Below are 27,650 nucleotides of genomic sequence, written 5' to 3' on the forward strand. Positions count from 1 at the left end.
CATCACTCACCGCTCATACCTCCCCCACTTTATAACTCTGTTGATAAGAAAAAGTTTTAAAGTTTAATAGATTAGCTATTAAAGTAGTTGTGGAAACAAACTAGATAGTGTATCCCTTTAAAAACTTGCCTTAGCCCATTGCTCCTGCTGTTCAAAGTGAAGGTTATATAGCTTCTTTGATTTGTAGCTCCACTATAGATAACATCCTAACTAAAGAATGAAGTGAAAATCCTTGAACAAACTTGTGATATATGTGCCTTAACTGTCATGTGTTTAGGGCTGTAATCAGTGACAGAAACCACCTGTGTCTAACCATTAAACAGGAATTAGAACTTTATTTACTTAACAAAGACCACTAGGGATGAGATAATGACGGACAAAAGTATAAAATGTTTATAGTGAGTCGGAGACAAAATATTTAAAAAGCTATAAGTAAAAGATATATTTTTGATATAAAAGGATTTTATATGTTTGTCTTATTAGCAGGACAAGACCAAAAGGCCTAAGTACATCAAGAAGGTGTGCGAAAGTGATTTATAAAGGAAATATATATGTTTACTTGTTGGTTTCAAGTTTGTTATAAAAGGTTTACAGAAATAGAGGTTTCATTGCTTCTGATTTTAATTCTACAAGAGATCTCTGTTAATTGACTTACAAAAAGTTTTAAATAGTCTTATTTATAATTATAAACCTAAAATTATAAAGAGATTATAATTCCATTGGGCTAAATATATTTGAGTGCACTCTAGTTTTAGAAATTGTCTTATATCTTTGTTTTTTGTCCAATCCTACAGCTGTCTTGTTTATAGATAAAGGTTATTAAGTTCAAGGCATGCTCCCCTTGGTGAAGAAAGGAGCGACCACATGGAAATATTTTCCAGTCTTTGTTCACTAGGGGGACCTCAACAGTTTTCATCTTACAACAGACTGACCCGATAGTTTTCATAGCCTTATAAAAGACTTACAGGAATAAATATTATTTAAATATATTATTATACTGTTTATATCAATTGTCATCAAAGGGATAAATTCTAAATATGTTATTATGGTGTGCTTACACTGGTCATTTTCAAAGGACTAAATATCCTATAAAAAACAACAATAACAAGGTTTTATTTTTTCTAGTGTACTAAATGTATTTGTACTTTCTGACTGTACAGGTTTTCTAATATTTGTTTATGATAATAACCTCTTTTTGATTCAGGTATTTGCCTTTTCATACACTCTAGCTATTTATGATAACAGATACATATATGGGCTATTTTCTGTAGATGGTATCCTATCAAAAGATTATTTACTTATTTTTTTTTAAGATAATTTAGGTAAAAACTTTTGGTGTTTTTAAAAAATGAGTACATTTAACGATGGCTATTTTATATCGAGATGGACATTTAAATGTGTTACAAAGGTAAAGTCATCATAATTGTGATGTTAAAATATTATTTGTGGCTCTTTTTCTGTTAATATTCTACAGGAATTCAACTACTAAAAAACAACAATGACTGATAACAGTAACAGTTCTCTATATTTTAAATTCCAAAATGTTTGTTATTCAGGTAAAACTATAATAGTTAAGTTCATTATTCTTGTTACAATGCTAACGATATTGTCCTTCTCTTCTGGGTGTTCAACAACTAAAGTTTGGAGACCAAAACTAAAAAGTAACTGGGCTATGAGGACAGCCAATATTTTGGCCCTGGCCCCTCAAGGTCAACAAAGTTGCAGGACATGAGGGAACCTTCTCCACAGGGTCCTACATCTTTGGTAAGTCACTCAACCTCCTAAACTGGGAGATTGCTGGACACCAGAGGACAATATACTGTGTGCCAAAGGAGAGTCACCAAGAAAAAAATCTCCAGTGCTTTCACTGAAAGCAACTTGGTCAAACAAGGCCATGACCCATCCAGATGGCTGACACTGACAGAGAAGCAGAGAGGCACTATGCATGGTTCCAAAGTAATGGCCTGGAGAGACTTAACTGACCTTAATAGATAGCAAGAGGTTCATATTGATTGACACAGGTCTCACTTTAACTTGGTCTTAAACACCCAGCAGAAAAAATAACCAAAAGAGGCACAAAACAATGACATAATAATAAAGCTAGACTTCAGAAAAATTAAGACATAGCCCACCCATTAAAATCTTTTGGTTCACTCATGACACAGCCATTTCAAAAAGACAAAACTTTGGGTACTAAATAGAAGCAAAAATCATTAATTAGCTACAAGTGTGTACAGATTCTTTTCAAAAAAATTAAAAGAATTTATTTACAGGTAACCAATCCTAGAAACCACTGGTCTCCAGATCTCTCCTTTTAGATAAGTGTTTTTCTGATTCTGTGATAACTAATTAACTATCGTGTAGTGATTAAAAAAAACAAAACCAAACCATAAAGTAAGAGTATTGAGAAAAAATCACCTGCTTGTCAGCCACAGTCAGGATAAGTTCTATACCAAGCAGCTACAAGATTTATTCCTTTTAAAATAATGTACATCCTTGTTCTCTGTTTATGATGCCTCTTCTCATTGTGCTCATATTTCCTGGATACCTACCCGTGTCTAAAAAGATCAAGCCTTTTATGTTACACTTGATTGCCTTAAGTTGGCCAGTGTCCTTGTGGAGGTTATCAGTTCTCTTTATTTTTAAATATATCTAGGAGGCTTCCAAAAACTGAGAGATACAGGAATAAAACTGTCCTGGCCTTGAATTTAAAGAAGAAGTCAGGTTCATAGTAACACTACACTCATCGGTAGGTTGGCGTCCAAAAGACATTTGCTCAGTTACGTACACCTTTTATATTCCCCGCCCCCAAAAAAAGGATTATAAAGATTATATAAATTGTGTTTATCACTTTTCCACTCATTCTCTAAGAGCAAGGACATGACACAGGGGCCCTTAGATCAGGAGCTATGATCTCTTCCATAACAGTCTCTTACTTCTATAACAAATGAGCCCCTAAACATCCAGCTGTCTCTGTAAAACCTATGTAAATAATAAATTAAAAATTACAGGTCAAATGAAAAAAATTAAAACTCAATGGGCCAGATAGATATGCCCCCCAAGGTACTAATCAATGGTGGGGCACATTTGGCTCCTGGAGCTCATGGCTTGCCTGGCTATTACTACTCTTGGGACCCCTCAGTATTATCTGTTTAATTCTCTGTTTTGGACCGTGCTTGGTTTGCTGTTTTCAAAATTTCTTGCAGAAACGATTGAGGGCATTCACCAGCCAGACAGTCACAGAGTTCATCATGGCAGAGTACCAGCCAGTACGGCAAAAGGAGGAGGTCCCCACTTGCCACGTGCCTCATCAGATCCAGGTCATCGCCCCTTGTCAGCAGGAAGCAGCTCCAGAAGAAGAGACCTTCGCCCAACTATCATAAAACAAAAGCCTGGAATGATAGGTCTCCCACCACCTCAGTAGCTATTATGTATAGTAGCTGCTCTCTTCCTATGGTGCCTTGCCCCCTCCCATGTGTGACATCATGCCAAGATGGTTGCTCCCACCAAAGAATAAACCCTTCTTCCCAGCATGCCCCGTTCCCACCTAGAGAGTAACCTAATACTCGCTCACCTCCTACCACCTAGTGACATCACCGGCTCCTCCATTCCCTAGTCACTACCTCAGTCAACCCCACCTCAGCCCCTACAAACCCCACCCCAGTCTCTATAAAAGACTCTCCCTGCCCCAGCCAAGTTGCTTTTGTCTCTCCTTTGTTCAGAGACAGCCCGGCAGATCTATTCCCCTAATAAAGGCTTGTTGTGGCCTGGTCTGGTCTTGGTCTTCGGCCCTTTTACCTGACAACTTTGTTTCCATTTTTTCCATTTCTCATAATCTTTCCCCTCCCTTCCCTCCTTTCCCCCACCCCTTTGGACCTCTTCTTCCTATTTCACATTCTCAATTATTCATTCTAATCATTGGTACATTTTAGGTACACAATATAATGACCTTCATCATTGGACATTTGTACCTTTACATAATCTCTCTTGGTTCTTATTTTTCCCACTTCCCCTACCCTTCCTTCAACCCCTCCATCCCTCCCTATTTACAAAGACTTTGTATCCATTTTTTCATTTTCTCATATTAATTCCATTCCGTTCTTTCCTTTCCCCTACCCCTCCCACTTCCCCTTGCCCTTTGCCCCTTTTCTTCCTATTTCACATTACCTATTATACATTTCAGTCCTTATTTACACTTTCAGTTTCTCATACTAGAGAAACTATTCCATATTTACACATGTGTGTCCTATTTATTTCACTTCAGAGTATCGCCTCAATGTGCATCCATTTAGCTATAAATGTCTCTAATTGCTCATTTTTTATGGCTGAGTAGTACTCCATTTTATTAAAAAACCACATTTTCTTTATCCAGTCTCTAGTTGATGGGCATTTGGGCTGTTTCCAAGTTTTAGCTATTACAAATTGTGCTGCTATGAACATGGGTGCACATATATCACTGTGGTATGATTCTTTTAATTCTTTGGGGAAGATACCCAGCAGGGGACTAGGTGGGTCAAATGGTACTTCCAGTCCTAGTTCTTTGAGGTATCTCCATACTGAGTTCCACAGTGGTTGCACCAGTCGACACTCCCACCAGCAGTGGAGCAGGGTTCCTCTTTCCCCATAGCCCCGCCAGCATTTGTTATTGGTGGATTTCATGATACCAGCCATTCTTTCTGGAGTGAGGTGGAATCTTAGCGTTGTTTTCATTTGCATCTCTGGAATGACCAGTGATGCTGAACATTTTTTCATGTATTTATTTGCTATTTCTTACTTCTTTGTCTGAGAAATGTCTGTTCATTTCAGATGCCCATTTTCAGATTGGGTCTTTAAATTTGGGAGGTCCGAAGAAGATCATTCTTGTAATAGTAGGTGGGATGAGATAGCAGGCTAATAAAGAAGTTGTCCTTTGCTGGGGATTTAGCTCAGTGATTACGGCACCTGCCTTACAAGTGCAAGGTCCCGAGTTCGATCTCCAGTACCAAAAAAAAAAAACAAAACAGAAAAAAAAAAAAAAAAAAAGAAGTTGTCCCTCCCCCAGGTTAAGCCTTCCTCTTTTTTTATTACTAATCAGGAAGTCTTCAGCTTCATGAGACCATTGAGGCCCCAACTTGTGATCAGAGACAAACCAGAGTTATGTTTCTGCATGCCATAACCTGCTCACAAGCAAAGTGGGATTGGGCCTTAGACAACCATAGTCATGCTTTAATTACGAAATAATTTTTAAAAAAAGAAATAATTTTTCCCAAAAATTTATGTAGAATGGCTTTCGACAGTGATTATTGAGGTAGTGCAAAAGAAGTCACCTTGAAGCCCTTTCTCCAAATGCACAGGCACAGAAACCAGAGAAAAGATGGTATTTTATTGAATTAAACACAGGCTAGCTTTCCATCAAAACTGGACAAGCAGATGGCGAATGCTTGAAGTGGGCAAAGAGGGAAGCAGAAGTCCATGGTGAATGTATCTGGAGCCACACGGCCGAACTGCAGCACCACTTTGTCAGCTGTGAGAAAATCAGAATTTGAGCCTTAGTCACAGCCCCTCAGGCCCCCACTTCTAAGATGCAGACACGCATCCACCTAAGCTAGGAAGCTGTTATAGTTTGGGTCTAGATGTCCCCGCAAAGCCTCATGTGGTCATAGGCCTGATCTAGAGTGTGTGAAGCTGGAATTGATTCATGATGCAATGTTAGGCTCAAGGGCACTAGGATTGAGGGGGTGAGTGCTACCCACCCTAAGTAATCTGAACAAGATAAAAGGGGAAGAGAGATGCTGTTAACTCTCATTACCATTGCTGCCTTGTGTGTCCCATGTTGTTTCTGTTCTGGCATCCCTGTTTGTCTCCCCTGCCTTGGAGTTGGCTGATTATGGATTGAAACCTCTATGAACTGTAAGCCAAATAAACCCCTTCCCCTTTAACTCTGGGTGTCTGGTATTTTGGAGAGAAAAGTAACTAACACGGAGGCGCTCTGGGGACTGTGAACTACAATTCCCAGGAAGCATTGCAACAAGAAGGCGGCCTAGGCAAGCTCTCAAGTGCTGATGGGAGTAGTAGTTCTTAGGCGCTGATGCCCCCTGACCCGGGGAAGGCAGATCCCAGGAGCTCACGCTTGTTGGGGTTGATGATCTGGAAGTTCTTGACCGAGGCTCGAGTCACTCGCCCGTGAAAATTGAGCACGAAGGCGTCGCTCTCATCGCTCCACACCGGTGGTTTGTTTTGCAGCAGGACCACCCCCTGCCTGACGCCCCTTTGGAAGCGACTCAGTATCGATTCCTCTTCCTTGGAAGGTAAAGTAGGGGGCGTGGCGCGTTAGCCTGCACCTGCCATCTTTACCCCTTAGAACACTGGAGTTTTGTGCGTAGTCTTCATTCCCAGGTGCAAGGGTCTGGCAGAGTCCCCCAGACTTGGGAATGGAAACTGCAGCCTACCAGCCCCCTCCTCTCGGCAGCTAGGACGCCAGCCTCCGTGAGAAATTCCCGACCTTTGGAACTTACGGTTTCTGGCTGGACCCTGATTCTCTGGTTGTGGCTGTTGATTTCTGGGATGATCACAGTCATTTTTCGAGGCCCCCGGGCCCCCCAGAAATTGGGCTCCTGGGAGTATTAGATTCCAGTTGTGCTGGCTCTATCTCCTCTCCCACTCCGCCTCCTTCATATTCCTTCTCAGTCTCCCTCCCCTATCCCCTCACACTTCCCTGCGGGGACACTTACATAGCACACAGCCCCCAGCTCCTGTCTAATCCAGGTCTTATCCAGATGCGAGTTTTTCTCTTCAGGATTCAGCCCATCGTCAAAAATGACGAACCTGGTGCCCAAGATATTGGACCTGGCCCAGGCCGGCAGTAGAGAAAATAATAGTAAGATTTGTTACTCCTTGACTGTATTTTAAGTGCTCACCAAATCAGTCCCCTAGGTAAAAAGTCAGGTTCCCTCTCCACGGTCTTAGCACTCTCTTCCATACACCACACCTTTTAGCCTCCTATTTTGGCCCTTCAGGGACCCACTTCCCTCTAGCATGCAAGCACTCACATATCACAATCCCTTATTTCCTCCCTGCCTCCTGTTTCTCATCACACATTAGGGCTTTGCCCACCTGACTTTGCCCACAAAGTTGTCCCCATCCCGGGATAGGTCCCTTGGGTCCAAGGAGATGAGATAATTGGAGGTTTTGCTCCACTTTCTCTTTCGCCCAGCCAGGAGGAAGCGCTGTGGATTTAAGGAAAGCATCAGAATAGATTTCTGGGATCTGGACAGAAGTAGGAGTCCAAGACAAAGAAATGCCCTGTAACAAGAAGGAGGGGAGAGTAAGGACACTAAGTGTCCCCAAACAGGCGGGGAGACGAGCTCCTGTGGGAACCATCACCTGGGGCCTGAAGGGCAGCTTTACCTCTTACTCCCTCCCCTCCTCCTTCCCTCCAGCCATGGAGCCAGGCCTGGGCTTAGCTCAGGCAGGGCCTGGCTTGAAGAACTGAAGAACGGGGAAGAGTCCCTGAACATGGCAGCAAGACTCGGTCTGAATCTGAGCAAGCAAAAAGGCTCTTTTCGGGAAGAAGTGAGGGAAAAGAAGGAGGAAGGGAGGAAGAGACAGAGAGGAGAGGCAGCCACACTGGGAGGAGACTGGGCACACTGAGGTAGTCCTGGCTTGCCCCTGGGGGTGGGGCTTCACCCAGAGTGGGAGGGGCCTGTCAGCCGGAGGTTCCCTGAGTGGCATAGCAGGGACTGCAGCTCCCAGAGGCGGAAGTGGGCGGGCTGGGGCTCATTAGGGACCTGGCCTGACTTTGAAACTGTTGACCCCAGGCTAATGGGCTGGGCTTGGTGGTGCCACGGAATGAACCTGTGCAACTCTACGAGAAAATAAGAGGGCAGGGCTTGGCGTTGGAGTTGACAAGTCTTAGGGCTATGACAAGTGGCCTGGATCCCCGAAAACCTTGACCTTTGCTGTGGAAGGGGAGGATTTGCTCCTTGAGCTCACCTTCCAGCTGTTGGCTGCCTCTAGGTAGAGGTAGTACACGGGGAAAAGACCCTTCTCCATGCCCCTCTGGTCCCGGCCGATGCAGCACTGCACCCTTTGGCCCTCCTGTGGCGGCCGCAGCATGTACTCCTTCAGGTCCTCGCCTGGCTGAGGGCCCGGGGCCAGAGGCAGCAAGCTGGCCACGCTCCACACATCGCGGCTGACCTCGCCTTCCAGGGCCCTGGGCACTGCCTCGTTGTCCACTGCTTGGGAGTTCATTCCCACACAGTACGACTCTTCATTCTCCTCTTCCAGGTCAATGTCCTAGCTCATGCCAAATTCAAAGTTGAGGGAGAAATGTGGGCTCAGCCTTGCCAACTAGTGATTAGCCAGGCCACCAGCTCAAGGTCACACACACACACACACACACACACACACACACACACACATGCCCCGTCATCCATGGCTTCTACTTATTGATCCAGCATCTCAGCCCATGCAGCCCACCTGTGTACATCTGTTGATTGGCTAACTTCATTAGCTTCTCCCACACAGCCACGCCCACTCCACCATCCCATTGGAGAATCACTCTGAGAGCCCCGCCCATTCCCCTGAAACCCAGTGTTGTTGGGTTGTTGTGTGTTGATAACACACAGCATAGATCTGCCCAAGTGAGACTACTGCGTGTTCACCAACACCAAAGTAGCGCTTTTCTTGTCATTTCTAACTGGGCCACAGAGTTGTATTCCGACCCTCCCGAGCTGTCTGAAGCTTTCCCTCCTCTGCCTACACTTAGCACCGTGCCGCCTCCCACCGTGCAGAGTATCATGTCTCCATGTCTTCTCCTGTCGCCATCCATTTCACAGGCGGATCCCCACCTGAACTGCTGGTACCCATCTTCCACATCCTGGGGTTCACTCTGGTGGTATCTATCGTCCACTGAGAGGGAGAGAAAGGCAGGATTGAGCTCAGTATGCTGGGTCCCAGGAAGCTGGGTCAAGGTTGGCTGTGCTAGATGATGCCAGAACACCTGGGTTTTCAGGAAGGCTCATTATTCACCGTTCCTGCTGTCACATCCTGTCCACCCCTATGCATGTGGGGTGCCAGGGCTGAGGAGTCCTGACTTCCCTGAGCCCCAGGACAGGGAGAGGTTAGAGTCCTCCACTTACCTCACCCCAGAGTGGACCCAGGGCCAGGGCCTGGGCCTGCTCGGCCAATGTTCTGCCACAATGCGGACCTAGCACCTTCAAGTCCTCTCTTTCCCTCATCCCATCCAGGGCATCAGAGAGATGGGCAGTAATACGCAGGGGTGGATTTGAGGGTGTTAATTAAGAGTCCTAGTGAGACAGGAGGTTATGGCCTGGAAAAGCTGGCTGGGGGAGTAGGCATGACTGACTGTTTTTTGTGGTTTTTTGGTACCAGGGATCAAACTCGGGTCCTTGCACTTGCGCAGCAGGCGGCGAAACCACTGAGCTAAATCCCTGGCCCAGGCATGACTGACTGTTAATCACAAGGTCCCCGAACACATGCTCAGAATAGCTCCCAAAGCCCTGCACGTGAATTTCTGGAGAGAACTCAAGCAGGTTTCAAAAGAATGCTCTAGACTTGATGTCAGCCTGAGGCGTGGGATCCCAGCACTGTCCCTCAGGACAGTGGAAGTTCTCTGGGATTTGGACAGCAAAAAAGAACACCAACACCTAGAAGCGCTCACTGTAGTGCCCTTCCTCACAACAGCCACCTGGCGTCTGCCAGTGTGCACCTTTATCTTGTTTTTTTCCTCTTTTATTCAGCCCAAGCTCACTCTGCAAAGCCAGTTTTTCCCTTACTCTTCACTTTTACTTTTTCAAATAAACTTTGCTACCGTTTTTCACTCATTTTGTCCAATTCTTTCTTTGAGATGAGAAGAACCTGAAAACCTACTCCAGAAGGAGAGGAGCACCACAAAACCCAATAACATCTATTGGCAAGCCACTTTTAGAAGGAACTACCTGGTAACACTGTCATTGAAATTATGATAAAAATAATGAACTTCCTGTAATGCTGCCACATGGATGACTCTTTAAAATATGCTTTGTTGGGGCCGGGGATTTAGCTCAGTGGTTTTGCTGCCTGCTGTGCAAGCACAAGGACCTGAGTTCAATTCCTGGTACCAAAAATAAAATAAAATAAAATTTGCTTTGTGAATGAAGCCAGACCAAAGAAATCTACACACTGTATGATTCCAGTTATATGAAAAGTGCAGAACTGGCACATCTAAAGTAGCACAGGCATTTAGCTGGGTGACTGACAAAGTTTCTATTTGAGATAATGAATGTTTCGTTTTTTTGTTTTGTTTTTTTGAATAATGATTGTTTTTGAGACAGGGTCTTGCTATGTAGTTCAGACTGGCTTTGAACTCACTAATAGCCCAGGCTAGCCTCAAACCCATGGCAATCCTCCTGCCTCAGCCTCCCAAGTGCTGGATTAAAAGTGTGTGTCACCACACACAACATGATGAATAATTTCTAAAACTGTTGTAGTAATGGTTGCAGAATTCTGCATATAGTAAAAACCATGGAATTCTACACTGTACATAAGTTATCTTTCAATAAAGCTGTCACCAAAGAAAGAAAGATGAACTGTCACATGCAGAAGGGCCAGATATAACCCCATACCAGAGAAATTTCCAAGTTGGTGGTGGCTAGCCAGCCCTGGGACGAGATCCTGAAGGCTTATGAGGCGGTGTCAGGGTGGGACAGGATGTGCCTCCCTCAACTTGAATGTCAACATTTGGGAGCCAGGCTGGGGAGGGGCTAGAGAGCTGGGCCTCCCTGGGGAAGAAAGAGCTGGAGACAGGGAATCCTGGATCAGGATAAGGAGGTTCAGGACCTGATCTCTTCCAGGTGAAGGAGGGGGTGGAATCATCAATTCCTGAGCACTCTGGAGAACTAGGATTGGGGTTTCCACCTGTTGGTGTCCTCACAAGGCCAAATTGCTGAGGACAAGGGTCCGGGGCCTGGAGATTACCTGTTTGTGTAGGCCACCCCAGGGCCCAGCAGTTCCTGCTGCCATCTCCACCACAGTTGATGGTGGCACCCAGGGGACTGTGGAACCCGGAGTCTGGATGTGTTTCTGGCATGTGTTCTCGGAGAACAGGGGCTGCAGAAAGGTGCGGCGAGGCTTGTGGAAACAACCTACAAATCTTGGTGCTCAATGAAGATCTCCCCCTCACTGGACTCCCAGATATTGGCCCTGATTTTCTGATCAAACCCTTGATTCTCTCTGAACCCAAAGTCCATGCCAAGGCTCAAATTGGGATGCCCCGGGCACTAAATTACTGCATGCTCGGTTACTAAAAACCCCACACCGACTCTCATACTCTTATAGGACCTCGGGTCTAAATCACTCAGCCAGGACCTCAAACCCAGCCTGGCTGCTATCCGGACTCGCGAGACCCCGCCCCCTGCTCCCCAAGGCGCCGCCCCCGCCCAGACAACCATGCATGTGGCCCCGCCCCATCTATCACTGGCCCCGCCCCTGCTTCCATAACTCCTTCCCTGCAGACCAATCCTGGGCTGACTTCCAGAGGCCCTTTGTTACCTCTGTCACTAGCAAAGTGCTCCGACTGCAATCGCTGATGCCACAAAGAAGCATCGGGATTGGTCCGAACCATGAGTGGTTCTTGGCGCTTCCGTCGTTGCCTCTTCTCAAACAGCCGCCGCTGCAGGAGGTCAAAAGGGGCACCAGGGTCAGGAACCAAGGGTAGATAGGGATGAGAGGGCCCATGGAGTCTGAGAAGAGCTTCCTCCAGTGGTGCCAGGTTCCCGGGGTCACATTCCCTCAGCTCCAAGAGGCCCAGCACCCAATCCTCTCCTCCTGGGATCTAGACGTCCTAGCCAGGTGTGGTGATGCACTCCTGTAATCCTTGCACTCAGGAGGCTGAGGCAGGAGGGTTACTGTAAGTGCTTCCCCTAGTGACTTGGTCCCCAGCTCTAAAGCAAGCATATAGGATGTTTAGTGAGTTCAAGGCCACCCTGGAGTATGGAGTGAGACCCTGTCTCAAAAAACAAAAACAAAAACAGGGGCCGGGGATTTAACTCAGTGGTTCTGCCACCTGCCTTGCAAGCGGAAGGACCCAAGTTCGATCCCTGATACCAAAAAAACCCCAAAAAACCCCCCTAAAAACAAAAATCCTGCCCTCTAGAACCTTTGTTCCTTAGAAATCCCAGACTGTTGTCACCAGATTTGCTTCTTTAAGATCCCAATTCCTGGGCTGGGGATTTGGCTCAGTGGTGCCGTCAACTGCCTCTCAAGCACAAGGTCCTGAGTTCGAGTACCAAAAAAATCCAAATTCCAGTGTCCTCATTTCCTAATTAGAGGACCTGAGATCCAGACAGTGCCACCATGGGTGTAGAGACCCAAAGCAAGTGTTGGGGCCCTAAAGGGGGCTCTTGGGAGGTTTGATTCCTGAGCATGGTACCTGCTGCTCCAGCTTCTGGAGCCTCAGGGCGGTGAGCTCCTCCATCAGAGTCCTGAGACAGAAACACAGGCCAGGTCCTCACTGAGAGCCTGCAGGGCACCTGCCATCCTCAGGACCCCTTCCCACCCCTGAGCAGTGAGTTCTGAGCATTGTGAGGTCACAGAAGGCACAGAATCTGAGCCTCCTGAGTCCCTTATGAAGCTCCATTCCCACACCAGCCGCCCTGAAGCCCAGCAGTGGAGATCCAGGCCCAGGCTCCCTCAGGACAAAGGAATCCTGGCCCAGCCCCTGCGGTTTCACACCCAGGAGTCTTTCCAGTGGCCCTGTCCCTGGAAGTCCCTGTCCCTGGAGTCCAGATCCCAGGCCCTTCCTGCAAGGCTGATGCGTGCCCATATGTGGTTATGAGGCCCAGGATGAATACAGGGCCCCAGTGAGCTTGAAGTCCCCTTCCACCTCCGCTGCTGCCCCTATTCAGTTTCCCCACTTACCATTTCATCCAAGAGTCGTTCTCTTGAGACATCCTGAGACATGAGGAGGAATCAGGACCAGATCCAACATCCCAGTGCACGCAGCCCTCCAACACTCATCCCAAGCTTTCCTTTTTCCAGGCAGGATCTTGCTATGTAGTCCAGGCTGGCCTTGAACTCACTGTGTAGCCCAGGCTGGCCTTGAATTTGGGGCGATCCTCCAGCTTCAGTTTCCCTAGCTCTGGGATTACTGCATGCACCACCACCATACCTGGCTCCAAGCTTTCATTTTTGTCCCAGACTCAGGAAGCCCAAACCCAGCATGCCCTCTTCCTGAAACCCAGTAGCCTGTTTCCAGTTTCCAATTCAGGGCTTTGGTCCCCTCACACCCAGCCGCACGGGGCCCCCTGCACCTCCTGCCTGGGATCCTGGAGAGCTGCTCACCCATCCTTTCGGGAGAGCTACTCACATTCCGGCCTGGGTGGTGCCTTTCCCCTGGTCACATTGCTCTAAATGTCCTGGGCACTCTCTTTGGAGCTGGGGACCAAGACCCTAGAGGAAGAAAAGGGGCTAAGAGGCAGGGGAAATTCCCACAGGGACCTGCCCAGGTCCTTGCTCTTGGCCTACCATGCTCCTCTTCCAACAATGACCCCTGACCCCACTGCAGGGGTTCTAAATTGGAACTGCATGTGAGTATTCCTTAAAGGGACCCCAGAGAGGCTACCTACAGGTCTCGCTTAGTATTGGGGGGTGGGGTGTTAAATCAGAGTCACTACGTAGTCCAGGCTGGCCTCGAGTTTGCAATGATCCTCTTGCTTCAGTCTCCTGAGTGTTGGGATTACAGGCAGGCACTGCCACTGCCAGCTCAAACTCGCAGATAAAAGCGCGGTGTGGTGGCCCCCACCTGTAGTCCCAGCACTCTGAGAGGCTGAGGCAGGAAGATTCAAATTCAAACCCAGTCCAGGGCCGGGGATTTAGCTCAGTGGTTTCGCCGCCTGCTACGCAACCACAAAGACCCGAGTTCGATCCCCAGTACCAAAAAAACCCCCCAAAAAAACCCAATCAAACCCAGTCCAAGCAATTTAGCAATTTAGTGAGACACTGTCTCAAAAAATTAAAGAGGGGGGCCGGGGATTTAGCTCAGTGGTTCCACCGCCTGCTTCTCAAGCGCAAGGACCCGAGTTCGATCCCTGGTACCAAAAAAAAAGAAAAAGAAAAAAATTAAAGAGGGAGGCTGATGTAGTGATGTAACTCAATGGGAAGGATCTGGGTTCAATTCCCCAGTACCAAAAAAAAAAAAAAAAAGGACAGAAGAAGATTATAAGGTGGGTGGTGCAACTTCCAAAGACCGAACTCTTGCAGGCACTTGTGGGGCGAAAATAAATGCGAAAACTACATCTCCCGTGAGGCGAAGGGGCCAATGTGCCCGCGGAAGTTGCCGCCTCTTCCCGCCTGCAGGGAACCGTAGCTCCTTCCGAAAGTCCCGTCTGCCTTTCACCTACCAGGCAGGAAGCGACGCGTCCCGCACCGGCTTTTCCAGCAAGGAGGCGTGGGTTTCGAGAATGGGCGAGAGAATTCGTAGAGGGGTGGGGCCACTAGAAGTGGACGGAAGGACCAATCAGGCTTTTGAGGCGAGTCCTATTCAGGAAGTGGGCGTGGTCTAAGGGGCGGGGGGGGGCGGAACGCTAAAACGCGCCGGAGGTCCTATCCCGGAAAACGCCCTCTGCGGTCAAGGTGAGGGGGTCGGGGTCCCCGACTTTTGGGTACTGGGAGGAGGGTGGCCAGAGGACGGGGACCCTGGGAACTGAAGGACAGGGGCTGAATGTCAGTACTTGTAGAGCCTGGGGAAAGAGGAGCTGGGGCCTGAGGAGGGTGCAGGAGCCAGGACCATGGGGACTGAGGACCCGGCTGCTGTGTCGCAGGAAGGGGAGGTGAGAGGCCTGGAGTCGCGGGTCGCAGGTAGCGAAACGCGCTGCGTCTCGATTCCTGGGAGAAGCCTGCTGGGCCCTGGATGCTGGGATCGCGAGCTCGGGACTATCCACCGCCTGCCTCGCCTCCCACCAAGTGCGCCATGCCGCCCTCCGCGCCCCGCCGAGCCCTCGTCGTCTTGCTGTCGCCCCTCCTGTGGCTGCCGGCCGTGCTGCCCGTGCCCATCGAGCGGGCCGCTGCCAACCAGGAGCCGAGCCCCGCTACCGAGAGCCCGGTGAGTGGCCCCGCCTGCTCCCAGGGATGCAGTCCCCGCGTCCCCGGCGCGCCTGAAACAACCCAGGCTCTCCTGCCTGGTGGCTGTGGCTGGCCTTTCCCCTGCCGTTTTCCCCTGCAATAAGGGGCGAGGGGGTGACTTGGTGAAAAACTGGGAGTCCCCGACTCTCAGATGTGGAAAACCAAGTCAGATATTGAGTGAAAAACTCACTCTCACCTAAACGTTTCTGTTCAAGGTCTTCCCCACTGAGAAGGAACGAGGGGAATGGGGGCAAAACAAGTGAGAACAACACCATTTCCCAGAAGGGCCAGGAGCACTTGATCATAGCTAACCAGGGTATTCTGACTTCCTGGGAAGTGTGGTTTAAACTACAAAAGGAGCCAGGTGGTGGGATACACCTGTAATCCCAGCACTCAGGAGGCTGAGGCAGGAGGGTTGCCCCGTGAGTTTGAGAGCAGCCTGGGGTACATAGGGGGACTTGGTCTCAAAAAATAAAATTTAAAAAAATTACAAAAGGGCACATGAATGGCTCATCATTATTGTTGTTTTGTTGTTGTTGCTGTTGTTTGAGACAGGGTCTCGCTATGTAGTTGAGACTGGCTTTAACCTTGCATTGATCTTCCTGCCTCAGCCTCCCCAGTGCAGGGATTACAGGTGGGCACCACCAGGCCCAGTATGAATGGTTTATTAACTCCAACAGGTGTTTGTTAAACCCTATTAAACCTTTGGTCTTCTGAGTTGGAACTTTAAAGATCAAGCGCCCTGATTTGTGTCCCGATTCCTCCTGTAGCTCACTGCTAGGAATGGGCCTATGGTTGCCTCCTGGAATAGATCATTCTGTGCAACTATGTGGCAGGTCCTCATCCAGCATGGTAGGCCTAAGCTGTGAAATCTTTGCAGACACAGAGGGGTCCCTTCCAGTCTGCTTCCCCTTAGTTCTCCTGGGCACCTTCCATGAACCAGGCCAGGTACCGTGCCAGCCACTGCACATGGCCACTGAAAGCTCCATGTCTTGGGCAACCTGATTCGCCGGGGAACAAAAGGCAGGACAGGGCTTTATGAGCATGGACACCTCCAGTGATGGTCAGGATGTATGAGCTGAGTGCTGAAGTGGCAAACATGTGAGGTCAAGAACAGAAAAGAACCCAGGCACTGTGGTGCACACCTGTGATCCCTGTGCTCTTGGAGGCTGAGGCAGGAGGATCTATAGTTCAACCCCAGCCTGGACAGTTTAGCAACTTAGTGAGACCTGGCCTCAAAAAAAAGAAAAAGGAAAAGGCTGTAGCTCAGTGGTAGAGCGCTTGCTTAGCATGCCTTGTATGCCTAGCATGCCAGAGGCTCTGAGTTCTATCCTAGCACCACTAAACAAATAAATAAATAAATATGCAGGAGGCCATGTATAGGTGGTGTGCAAAGACTGCCCTTAAATAAGGGGCTCAGCACAGTGGAGTGAACCAACCCACCAGTGATGCCAGGGGATGAAGAGTGCCTGCCTTACAGACAGGAAGTGGAAGCATGAGGCCCAGGCTAAGGCAGGAGGCCAGGGATCTTGATCTTGTCCCTTGCTACCACCCCTAGACGTGCAATGCCTGACCTGTGGAGGGGTCTGTCAATGCTTGTTGCAGAATGAGTGAGGGAACGAATGAATGAATGAATGAATGAATGTGTGTTTCCCGACAAATCACCTCCAGGCACACTTCTCTGGGCAGTGTTGGGCTAATACTGAAGAGATTTCCTTTTTTTTTTGGTACCAGGGATGGAATTTAGGACCTTGTGCTGCTGAGCTAAATCCCCAGCCCTGAGATTTTCTTTGTTTTGAGACAGGGTCTCAGTGTGTAGCCCATTCACAGGGAACCTCCTGTCTCAGCCTCTTGAGTGCTGAGATTACGGCTCTCACCCACATGATTTTCATTTCATCTGCACTGCAGACCTGAGGAGAGCTGAACACCATGGCTGGCGGGTCAGGGCCTTGCCTGAGATTACACAGCAGACAGGATTGGAACCAGGTGTGCTGGCCCCCGGAACCCTTGTCCCATGAAGCAGGCCTCCTGCTTGTGCACAGGGTCTCTGGGTCCCCCAGCTGCTGCTTTAGAGCAGCACCTTGGTCCTGCTGTGGGAAGGACCTGGAAGAGGGTGGGGCCAGGGCTTTTATGTGTGTCTTTGTCACCCAGGACACGGGCCTGTACTACCACCGGTACCTCCAGGAAGTCATCAATGTGCTGGAGACGGACGGGCACTTCCGAGAGAAGCTGCAGGCCGCCAATGCTGAGGACATCAAGGTGCAGTGGGCATGGAGTGAGGGTGCTCGTAGGGCAGAGTCCCAGCCAGAGGTGGTGTGTGGAGGGCAGCGTCGGACCGTGGGGGTTTGTGTGCAGCAGAGGGTGCCTTCTGCTGCCTTGTGCTGTTTGCTGGTGGCTCCTCTTTTTCTTCTTTCAGACAGCATCTTGCTTGTAATCCAGGCTGGCCTTGAACTCATGGTGGTTCTCCTGCCCCAGCCGCCTGAGTGCTAGGATGACAGGCTACTTTGAGTTATGAGGGATAGTAGGATCTGGTTAGACTCAGAAAGGGGGCAAGAGAGCCCCAACAGGAGGATCAGCGGCTGCCAGGGCCCTGGGGTGGGGAACAGGCTCAGGGCCTGCAGCTACCCAAGCAAGCATGTGATGTGCAGTGTGCCGGGGCCGGGTTCTCAGGGCTGCAGGGGCCACAGGTGTCGGGCTGGGCCTGGAACACTGTGAGTAGGGAAGGGTGCAAGGGGACAGAGAACAGAGGACAGGACAGAGCTGACCAGCCCGCCCTGTCCCAGCAGAGTGGGAAGCTGAGCCGAGAGCTGGACTTCGTCAGCCACCATGTCCGCACCAAGCTGGATGAGCTCAAGCGGCAGGAGGTGTCGCGGCTGCGGATGCTGCTCAAGGCCAAGATGGACGCCAAACAGGAGCCCAGTGAGCTCGGCATGGGTGGAGGTTGGCGGGGAGTCTCTTCCCTGGCACACTCTCGCTACTCCAGTTGCTTCCCATTTTAATATTTTTCTTTTTACATTTAAATGTTGTGGTTGTTTCACCATGCATGGTGGCACACCATGTCCTTCCAGCACTCTGGGAGGCTGAGGCAGGAGGATCCCTAATTCAATTCAGGCTGGGCAACATAGCGATTTAGTGAGGGTCTGTCTCAAAATAAAAAATAAAAAGGGCTGGGAATGTAGCTCAGTGGAAAGGCCCTGGGTTCAATCCCCAGTACCAGAAAAAAAAAATCATGGTCATTTAATTTTTTTTTTTTTTTTGTAGTGCTGAGGATGGATCCCCTATTTCCACTGTGCCCACCCCACATGCTAGGCAAACACCCTGTGGCAGGGCCTCACCCCCAGCTGGACTTCTGTTACTTCTATGCCCTGTCTCCTTAGAATGATTCTAATTTCTTTGTATTTATATCAGAGACTACACACCCATCTATGCGTAATATATGCACACACACATTTCTTCAGCTTGTTTTGTAGTACCCACACCCTTGTTCATGCTAGGCAAGTGCTCTACCATTGAGTTATACCTCCAGCCCTTTTTTATTTTGAGACAGGGTCTTATTAAGTTGTCCAGGCTGGATTGGCACTTGGAACCCTCCTGCTTCAGCCCCCTGGGTGCTGGGATTGTAGGCGTGTGCCACCACGCCTGGCTGCTTATTCTTTTTTTTTTGTACTGGGGATTGAACTCAGGACCTTGCGCTTTCGAGGAAGGTGGCTGCACCACTGAGCTAAATCCCCAGCCCCGCTTATTCTTGTTTTGAGCATCACACTCAGTGACAGGATCCCTGCCTGGACCAGCCTGGGTGAGCCTGAGACCTCAGTGGGGGCGATGGGAGATAAGGGAAAGACACATACACAAACACACACACACATAAAGAGAAAGCTGGGCCAGGTGGGACACAGCCCTCTGATGGGGAAACTTTGACCCATTGCCTGGTCAGTGTGTTTATTTTATACAGTTTCAAGAGGGAGTGTTCATGGCCGGTTTCACGAAGAACAAGCTCTCATTATATTGAGAATGTGGAAAGTAGGACATTCTCAAGGCCAGCCAGCTGTGCTGCAGTTAGTTATCTGGAATGCAGAGCTCTCCATGCTGCTCCCTTATTGCCTGAGATGCTAGAGGCCAGGAGCTGAATACAAGAAGTCTGAAGACCCTCAGCTCCCTACAAACCCCCTCCTCCAGGACACCCTCCCTGATTGCCCCAGGCCTGCTCTGCCCTCTCAGTGCCTCCTGCTACCTTCTGACCGCCGTCAGAGCCTGTCTGGCCTGAATGCTGTTCTTTTTGACTCCTCTTCACCTAGATGTTCAGGTGGATCACCTGAGTCTCCTGAAGCAGTTTGAACACCTGGACCCTCAGAACCAACACACGTTTGAGGCCCGAGACCTAGAACTGCTGATCCAGACAGTAAGGGAGTTGGGGAGTGGCTGGGGGAGCCAGACAGAGAGGGAATGGGGTGGGACAGAGACTGGCAGAGATGGATCATTTCTAAGCAAGTTCCGCTGCTTCCTCTTCCTTCTCCTCTTCCTCCTCTTCTTCCCCTTCCCCTCTTCTTCCTCTTTCTCTTTTTTCCTCCTCTTCCTCCTCTTCCCTTCCTCCTTTTTTTGTCTTCCTCCTATTTCCCTTCCTCTTCCTCCTCTTCTTCCTCCTTTTCCTCCTCTTCCCCTTCTTCCAGTTTTCCCTTTCTCTTCTTTTTTTTTTTTTTTTCAAAGTAAGTGATTTATCTTTGAGCTACATCCCAGCTCTAAAACTATCCCTACGGAAAAAAATAAAATAAAATAAAATAAAACCATCCCTAGCACTATGGTCTGGGGGAAAAAAAAAAAGCCTGCCATAAAGCTGGGTGAAGGGTGTACACCTGTAATCTCAGGACTTAAGGTGACAAGGCAGGAGGATTTCCATGAGTCTGAGGCCAGCCTGGTCTACATAGCAAACCCTGCCCCTTCCCCACCTGCAAATCCTGCTCCCTTCTTCCACAGGAAAGCAGGAGACACCAGCAGAGCAGCCAATAGATCCTTCCAATCTGGCTCTGCTCCAGCCCTGGGTTGATCCTTCTATAGGACTTGGGGTAAGGACTGTCACCTCTGTGTCCTTGCCATGGGCTGAATTGATGCCCTCCCATCTCCAGAATCTGACTGTGTTTCATGACAAAAGGACTGGCCGGTGTGATTCATCAGGCCCTCTGGGAGACTGAGGCAGCAGGGCCACGAGTTCAAGTTTAGCCTCAGTAACTTAGCGGAATAGAGAATCTGTCAGGCTGCCACGGCTCTGATCCTACCCCTCGGCCTGGTGTCCCGGCCTGGCCCAAGCTCTGCTTTTTCTTTTTTTTTTTTTTTTTTTTGAGACAAGGCCTTGCTACGTGGTTCAGATTGGCCTTGAACTCACTATGTAGCCCAGGCTGGCCTGGAACTCAGAGCAGTCCTCCTGCCTCAGCCTCCCAAGTGCTGGGATGACAGGCATGCACCACCATCCCGAGCCTCCAAGATCTTGAGACTGGAGGACTTGAAAGGTGGTCAAAGTCGAAATTGTGCAGTTGTCATAATTGCTTTTGAGGAGCAGCCATGGAGAACACAAAATGAGACCAGGCCACAGGAGGTGGTGCAGGAACAGCTTCACTGCCAAGGGCCCCCCTTTTTAGGGCTGGAATTCAATGAGAGGAGAGTGATCTTTGTCCTCCACAGGCCACCCGGGACCTTGCCCAGTACGATGCGGCCCATCATGAAGAGTTCAAACGCTACGAGATGCTCAAGGAACACGAGAGACGCCAATATCTGGAGTCCCTGGGAGAGGAGCAGCGGAAAGAGGCAGAACGGAAGCTGGAAGAGCAACAGCGCCGGCACCGGGAACACCCCAAAGTCAATGTGCCAGTAAGGACCCCCATGTGCGCCCACACCCTAGAAGCCACAGGACTGAAGTGGTTAGAGAACTATAACTCCCAGGAGCCCCCGGAAAAAAACTCTTTGTTACTGTACCAAACTGCCCCCAGGGCTGCTGAGAATTATAGTTTTCTTACTTGAGGGCCATGACTTTTGTTGGATAAAGGTAAGGGTTTTTCTGGCTCTAACCCATGCCACCCAGGCTCCTTGCTCATAAGCTCCTGGCTCTTCTCTCCACAGGGCAGCCAAGCACAGTTGAAGGAGGTGTGGGAGGAACTGGACGGATTGGACCCCAACAGGTTTAACCCCAAGACCTTCTTCATCTTGCATGGTAAGGCGTGGAGGGGCGGGTGTCACAGACCCAGGCCAAACCCAGAGGCTCTGACCTTTCCAGGGCCCAAATGTTAGGGAAGTGGGCCATCTCTAGGAGGCCCAGGCCCATCTCCCCAGCCCACCCCAAGGCCCTACTCCTCGCAGTTGCTGGGTCTTCCATGGCACACCAGGCCTCTTCTGGGATCCGGCAGCACCTTGGGCTCTAAGCACTGACCAGGAGCCACGTCTCTGGTGGACCAGCTGCACCTTCCCCTTCAGTCACTCCCTCGCTCCCTGAGACCAGGGCCTGGGGTAGCCCAGGACCCTGACCTGGAAGCCGAAGGCCTTCAGCAGAGCTCAGCGCAGCCTGAGCCTTGTCCATATTTCCTAAGCACCACTAGGGACCGATCTTTGTCAGGCCTGGGAACAAAACTGTGAACAAGTAAGAGTTCCTCCCCTACAGTGCAACAGACTGGAGCCATATGAGGCTGAAGTGAGTTCGAGTGGTAACATGCCTCCTGATTTTAGGCTTGGTAAAATACAAAAGTGATAAAAGGGCAGCCGAAAATTGATGAAATACGTCCTCTAATAGTCTCAGGAGGTGGAAAGAAGACAGCCAGACTAGGGCTGTAATCTCAGCACTCTGGGAGGCTGAGGCAGGAGGATTGCAATTTCAAGTCCTCCCTGGGCAATTTTTTTTTTTAATTTTTAAATTTTTTTCTCCCTGGGCAATTTAGTGAGACCCTGTCTCAATAAGAAAGAGCTAAAATGGGCCGGGGATTTAGCTCAGTGGCCCCTGTCCCTTGCAAATGCAAGGTCCTGAGTTTGATCCCTGGTACAAAAAAAAGAAAAGAGCTGAAATGTAGCACAGTGTTAGAGCGGCCCTAGGATTCAATCCCCAGTACTGTAAGAAAGAAAAAAAGGGGCCAGGGATTTAGCTCAGTGGTTTCGCCACCTGCTGTACAAGCGCAAGGACCTGAGTTCGATCCCCGGTACCAAAAAAATGGACAAAGAAAGAAAAAAAGGACCCAGGATTAAGGGGTGGAAGTAGCTACTGTAGGTAGCATGATCTGCCTGGGTTTTTAAACCAGTGCCGTCCAAGTGAAATCCAGCCCAGCAGCCACCAGCCCTGAATGGCTACTGAGCAGTTGAAATGTAGCTTGTGTGGCTGAGGGACTGGGTTGGGGTTTTTTTTCACTTTTAGTTTTGATAAATGAAACCAATTTGTTTATTTATTTATTTAGGGTGTTTTGAGACTGGACCTCACTCTGTAGCCCAGGAGTGCTGGGATTACAGGGATGCTCTGTGACACCTGGCAGTTCGAACCTTTTTTTATCTAAAAAAAAAAAAATTAAACCTGTAATCCCAGTACTGGGGAGGCTGAGGCAGAAGGGTCGCCATGAGTTTGAGGCCAGCCTGAATTACATAGTAAGACCCTGGCTAAAACAAAACAAAAAGTGCAGTTCAGGGCCAGGGATTTAGCTCAGTGGTGCTGCTGCCTGCCTCGAAAGCTCAAGGTCCTGAGTTTGATCCCCGGTACCATAAAACAAGAAACAAACAAAAAAAGTACAGTTCAGAAAAGTTAAGTGTATCTACATTGTTGTGCAACCAATTCCCAGAAATGTTTTCATCTTGCCAAACTAAAACTATAGACCCTTCCAACAGCTCCATTTCTCTCCCCTCCCAGCCCCTGGTATCCAACATTACACTTTCTGTCTCTTCAATTTTGTTGTTGATGTTGGGAATTGAAAACGGGCTTTGCCCTAAGCTATATTCCCAGTTCACTCTTTACTTTTTATTTTGAGACAGGGTCTCAGTAAGTTCCCCAGGCTGTGCTCAAAATTGCAATCCTCCTGCCTCAGCTTCCCGGAGGGAGGGAGACAAAGTCAGAGTCTAGAGTCAGCTTGAAGGCCAAGCTAGGACATGCAGAGGGTGAGACACAGGTTGTAAGGGGAGCTCCAGGGTGTTTGGCCCCAGTAGCAGGGAAGCTAGGCCTGTTGATGTGAAATCAGAGGCCTGCGCTGGCTGTGGTGGTGCATGTGGAAATCCTGGCCCTCAGGAATTCGAATTCCAGCCCCACCTGGACATCTTGGCACCTTAGCAAGACCCTGTCTCAAAGTGAAAAAGGGCTGTCGATGTAACTCGGTCAAGGCCCTGAGTTCAATCCCCAGTAGCAATGAATGAGTGGATGAAAGAGTTAAAAACTAAATAGAAGCCCCTATGGCACATCCGCATGGAGGAGGGCAGTCAGCACTCGGGTGGAGGTGGCTTCTGATGGCATAGATATCCACCAACCACCTACAGCTGTTGTGTATTATTACTGCATAACAAATAGGATGAATAAACTGAACTTTTTTTTTTTTTTGGTACCGGGGATCAAACTCAGGACCTTGCGCTTGCAAGGCAGGCGCTGGAACCATTGAGCTAAATCCCCAGCCCTAAACTGAACTTTTAAGTCTTATTTTTTTTCCTCCATGCTGGGAATCAAAACCACAACCTTGCAGGAGCTAGTCAAGCCCTCTACCACTGAGCCACATGCCAGCCCCTAAATCTTATTTAATCTTAACGTCTGTAGCCATGATGGGAGGGGTGGCCAGAGAGCACAGGACGTAAATAAAACACAAGATCAGGCTTTCCGGCCACCTCGGCAGGAGGAAGGTCAGTGCTGCGTGTGGGCAGAGGGGAGTGTGGCCATCAAAGGCCTGGAGCCCCACAGCTGGCAGCTGCCCTGGCAGCCTGAGTCAGCAATGGCCTGGTTCCTGGGGCCGGGGTTTAGCTCAGTGGTTCTAATGTTAGTATATGTGCTGCCGAAGCAAGCACTAGCTCAGTGGTTCCGAAGCCTGCCAGACCTTGTCTGCTCTGTTCTCCGGGACCTTGGTTTCGAGTCAGTAGCTGTCCTAATGACAAGCCCAGTGGGGGCCTGACGTCAGGGGACACCATCCCACTGCCAGAGACTGGTCCTCACCTGCCCTCTGGTAAGGGATCCACAGCAGCCCAGCAACCCTTCAGCAGTTGTCCCCCTGGGGACCAGATCCACCCTGTCCCCATTCCCCTGATAAAATTGTCCTCTCTCTCAGATATCAACAGCGATGGGGTCCTGGATGAGCAGGAGCTAGAGGCCCTCTTCACCAAGGAGGTAAAGGCCATGGGTTACGTGGGGGACTTGGCCGAGGAGTGGATGGTTAAACTGCAGGGCAAAAGCACGCAGGCTCTGTGAGGAGCGAGTGGTTAAACAAGAAGTTTAGATTAGTGAGGCTTGTTGTGTCTGCCTGTTGTCCTTCCCCTTTGGCCAAGAAAACTGTCCAGTTCTAAAAACCTATGACAGTTCCAAAAACCTGAGGGTTCTTGGCTTTGGCGCTTCTCCTGGGAGTCACCCTAACGTTATGCCCTTGCCTGAGACAGGCCCTCTCACCTTCTCCATGATTGAACTAAGTCTCATCTCCAGGTAGTGTTTCATTCTCTATACCATGACAGGGGCAGGGACACCTCAAGCAGCCACATGTCCCCTCAGGGAACCTCCTACTCCCCCAAGAGCCCCTAAGGGAGAGCTGAGGAAAAACTACAATTCCCAGCAGCCCCCTGGGGCAAAAAGAATGTGGGGCGTGGCAGTACACCCTAGGGCCGCTGGGAGTTGAAGTCAACTGGTGTGGTAGGAGGTGGTCCCCTTGGATCACTCAGCACTTCCCACTTTTTTCTCTCTTGGCTGTACAGCTGGAGAAGGTGTATGATCCAAAGAATGAGGAGGATGACATGCGGGAGATGGAGGAGGAGCGGCTGCGCATGCGGGAGCATGTGATGAAGAACGTGAGAGAGAAGACCAGGTGGCTGAGTGGGGGTGCTGGTCCCAGCTCTGTCCTTACTCATATCTGGCTCCCCAGGTGGACACCAACCAGGACCGCCTTGTGACCCTAGAGGAGTTCCTCGCATCCACCCAGAGGAAGGAGTTTGGGGACACCGGAGAGGGATGGGAGGTGAGGACATGGGTCTCTGTCACCCCCATGGACCTCTGTCCCACCTCCCAGGCTTTCCTACCCATCCTGTACCCCTCTCTGTCTTTCTTCCCCGTCTGGGGTTTCTGTACCACTCTCTCTCAGATTCTGCCCCCATCTGAGGTCTCTGTTCCCACCCTGGGCTTCTGTTGTCCCCCCCCCCCCCGTTACCCTACACCCCACTTCCTGCCAGGTCTCATAGCCTCCACTAGGACCCTTGGCATTGTCCCCACTGATGGCCCTGTCTGTGCTCTGCAGACTGTGGAAATGCACCCTGCTTACACGGAGGAGGAGCTGAGGCGCTTCGAGGAGGAGCTGGCTGCCCGAGAGGCTGAGCTGAATGCCCAGGCCCAGCGCCTCAGCCAGGAGACCGAGGCCCTCGGGCGGTCACAGGACCAGCTTATAGCCCAGAGGCGAGAGCTGCAGCAGGTGATGGCAGGAACTGGGGCCCTCATCTGTGTCCATGGGGTCCCCTGAGGCTGTTCAATGCTCAGGTAGTCATCACTACCTTAAATGAGATCAGGTATGTCGCTGTCCCCACAGTGCTACAGCTGCCATGTGAGTAGAGGGCAGAAGGGGTCGGTGAGGGATTCATTGTTCTCAGGTGGGATGCAGCCATGATGGCGGAGAACTGCGATTAAGTAAGCTCAATATCAGAGAGAAAAACTGAGGCCCACAAAGAGGGGACCTGACTGGAATCACTTAACAGGTGGCTGCAAGGTTTCAGCTTAGGGACCGAGGCTGGAGCATCTGGGGATTGCAATGTCAGAGTCTCTTCTGTATTACCCTCTCTGGCAGGCCGTTCTGCAAATGGAGCAGAGGAAGCAGCAGCAGCAAGACCAAAACCCACCCCCTGCCAACCCCCAGGGACAGCTCAAGTTCCACCCAGACACAGGTGCTGCCCTGGCCAGGGACAAGAGGCCAGGACCCTGGGTCTGAGGGAGGAGGCTGGGCCATGACTCTTGGGTCCTTGGGATACCTGGTTGTGTCTCTCACCATTTCCTGTCATTTCCAGATGATGCTCCTGTCCCAGCTCCAGCCAGTGACCAGAAGGATGTGCAAGCTTCTGAAAAGAAAGCTCCCGAGCAGTCCCCAGAAGTGCCCCAGCTGGATTCCAAGCACCTCTGACCCTCAGGGCCCCGCCCTCCAACTTCCCGGCAGATGAAGTGTCCCATCAGCCTTCTCTGGGCCGCCCCATGCATGGCCTCTGGAAGGGGGGACACAGTGACACCACACATTGCTGCTCAGACCCACATGTGCCCTTCTCTGCCAGTCTGTTTCAAAGCCTCCAAGTTGTGGCCTGTCTTTCCATCCCCTTCCGAGCACCTGTGCCCTTCCCACATGGCCTGGCCTCAGCCACTCCATCTGAGTCCCTTGGGCACCCTGAGGCCCACAGCAGAGTCATGCCTGCCACTCGAGGCCTGGTTAGGGTGGTTTGTGGGGGCTGGGGTGGGTCCTCAAGACTTTCTGCTGCCTTCTCTGAGCCAGCAGTGCTGCTGGGTCCCCTCCATGGATGCTAAGGCCAAGGTCCTTGGTGTGACTGGGCAGGACTGTCCCTGGGCCTGGCCTCCAGCCACCTCGTAACCAGCCACTTCTCCACACTGGCCATGTGCAGAAGGCCCTGAAGTTGGTGCCAGCTGCCTATCTGATTGTTTGCCCTGCTCTGTGCCCCGCTCCATGCTCCAGTTCCATCCAAATACACCTCCAGGAACAATCTATGCTTCCATGTCCTATGCTTCCATGTCCTGTGTGTGTACCGTCCCTTCCAATCATATGTGCATGTCACCTGCCAGGGTCCTCACCATTTTATATTCAGCTCACACATCACCTCTGAGTGGCTTACATGGGAGTCTTTTAGCCACAAGGATGGAAGATCAAAACTGAGCTTAGCCAGGGATTTAGCTCAGTGGTTCCGATGCCTGACTTGAAAGCGCAAGGTCCCGAGTTTGATCCCTGGTACCAAAAAAAAAAATTGAGTTTAATTTATACTTTTTTAGTTGTTTTTGTTTTGTTTGAGATAGGGTCTCACTATGTAGCTCATGCTGACCTTAAATTTATGGCAATCCTCCTGCCTTAGTCTTCCGAGGCCTAGGATTACAGGTATCCACCACGATGCCTAGCCTGAGTTTAAACAATTTTTAAAAAATGTATTATTGACTCAAGCAAATTCCCAAGATATGGTAGCTTCGGGGTTGTTAGGGAAACTTTTTCCCATCTGTCTGTGCTGTGATAGGTATTGGCATAGTATTCCTTTCATGCTCCCAAAGTAGCTGCAGCTGCTCCAGATGTCAACCTTATCTGCACCAAATATCAGACAAAAGAATAAGCCCCGTCTGTCCTGAGCTTTGTAAGTAGGAGGAAGTCCACCCCCAGAGCCTTGTC

At 49.9% G+C, this 27,650-nt stretch overlaps 2 protein-coding genes and 1 long non-coding RNA gene across 12 annotated transcripts; 2 read left to right on the forward strand and 1 right to left on the reverse strand.

Moving 5' to 3' along the window:
- Positions 1-5,343: 5,343 nt before the first annotated feature.
- Positions 5,344-14,507, reverse strand: Tulp2 (TUB like protein 2). Of its 10 annotated transcripts, none has more exons than XM_087200453.1 (13): positions 14,379-14,507; positions 13,346-13,428; positions 12,898-12,930; positions 12,410-12,461; positions 11,530-11,650; positions 10,957-11,088; positions 8,765-8,889; positions 7,972-8,274; positions 7,093-7,205; positions 6,711-6,825; positions 6,495-6,593; positions 6,108-6,279; positions 5,344-5,503 (listed from the first exon to the last, which is right to left on the reverse strand). In XM_087200453.1, coding segments are annotated over exons 2-13 (1,401 nt in total). In that variant the 5' UTR covers positions 13,348-13,428; positions 14,379-14,507; the 3' UTR covers positions 5,344-5,369. The 10 variants fall into 10 exon arrangements, with proteins under 10 accessions (XP_087056579.1, XP_021101479.2, XP_021101484.2 ...); XM_021245820.2 differs by having other exon boundaries at positions 8,741-8,889; XM_021245825.2 differs by lacking the exon at positions 12,410-12,461 and having other exon boundaries at positions 8,741-8,889.
- On the forward strand, positions 6,120-9,820 carry LOC110346064 (uncharacterized). The gene is made up of 3 exons (XR_002389841.2): positions 6,120-6,287; positions 7,419-7,630; positions 9,373-9,820. It is a non-coding gene; the product is annotated as an uncharacterized LOC110346064 (long non-coding RNA).
- Nucb1 (nucleobindin 1) lies at positions 14,484-26,982 on the forward strand. The gene is made up of 13 exons (XM_004866975.4): positions 14,484-14,610; positions 14,799-15,079; positions 17,251-17,358; positions 17,886-18,018; positions 19,395-19,498; positions 20,773-20,958; positions 21,208-21,298; positions 24,357-24,415; positions 24,991-25,083; positions 25,158-25,250; positions 25,527-25,697; positions 26,067-26,163; positions 26,284-26,982. Exons 2-13 carry the CDS (start codon positions 14,888-14,890, stop codon positions 26,394-26,396), a joined length of 1,440 nt encoding a protein of 479 aa, XP_004867032.1. The 5' UTR covers positions 14,484-14,610; positions 14,799-14,887; the 3' UTR covers positions 26,397-26,982.
- Positions 26,983-27,650: the final 668 nt, after the last annotated feature.

The sequence above is a fragment of the Heterocephalus glaber genome, unplaced genomic scaffold (genome assembly GCF_053883595.1).
Source record: "Heterocephalus glaber isolate CG9 unplaced genomic scaffold, H.glaber_assembly_v1.0 deba00001744, whole genome shotgun sequence".
Classification (NCBI taxonomy): domain Eukaryota; kingdom Metazoa; phylum Chordata; class Mammalia; order Rodentia; family Bathyergidae; genus Heterocephalus; species Heterocephalus glaber.

Bases quoted from the DNA above. Each gene is read 5' to 3' on its own strand.
- Tulp2 (XM_021245820.2), bottom strand. The intron at 8,890-10,956 runs GTAATCTCCAGG...TCTCCCTCTCAG, and splicing joins GGGGTGGCCTACACAAACAG to TGGACGATAGATACCACCAG. The intron at 5,504-6,107 runs GTGAGCTCCTGG...ATTTTCTCACAG, and splicing joins GATCATCAACCCCAACAAGC to CTGACAAAGTGGTGCTGCAG.
- Nucb1 (XM_004866975.4), top strand. From the start codon at position 14,888: ATGCTGGGATCGCGAGCTCGGGACTATCCACCGCCTGCCTCGCCTCCC. The intron at 21,299-24,356 runs GTAAGGCGTGGA...CCTCTCTCTCAG, and splicing joins GACCTTCTTCATCTTGCATG to ATATCAACAGCGATGGGGTC. The intron at 26,164-26,283 runs GTGCTGCCCTGG...TGTCATTTCCAG, and splicing joins CAAGTTCCACCCAGACACAG to ATGATGCTCCTGTCCCAGCT.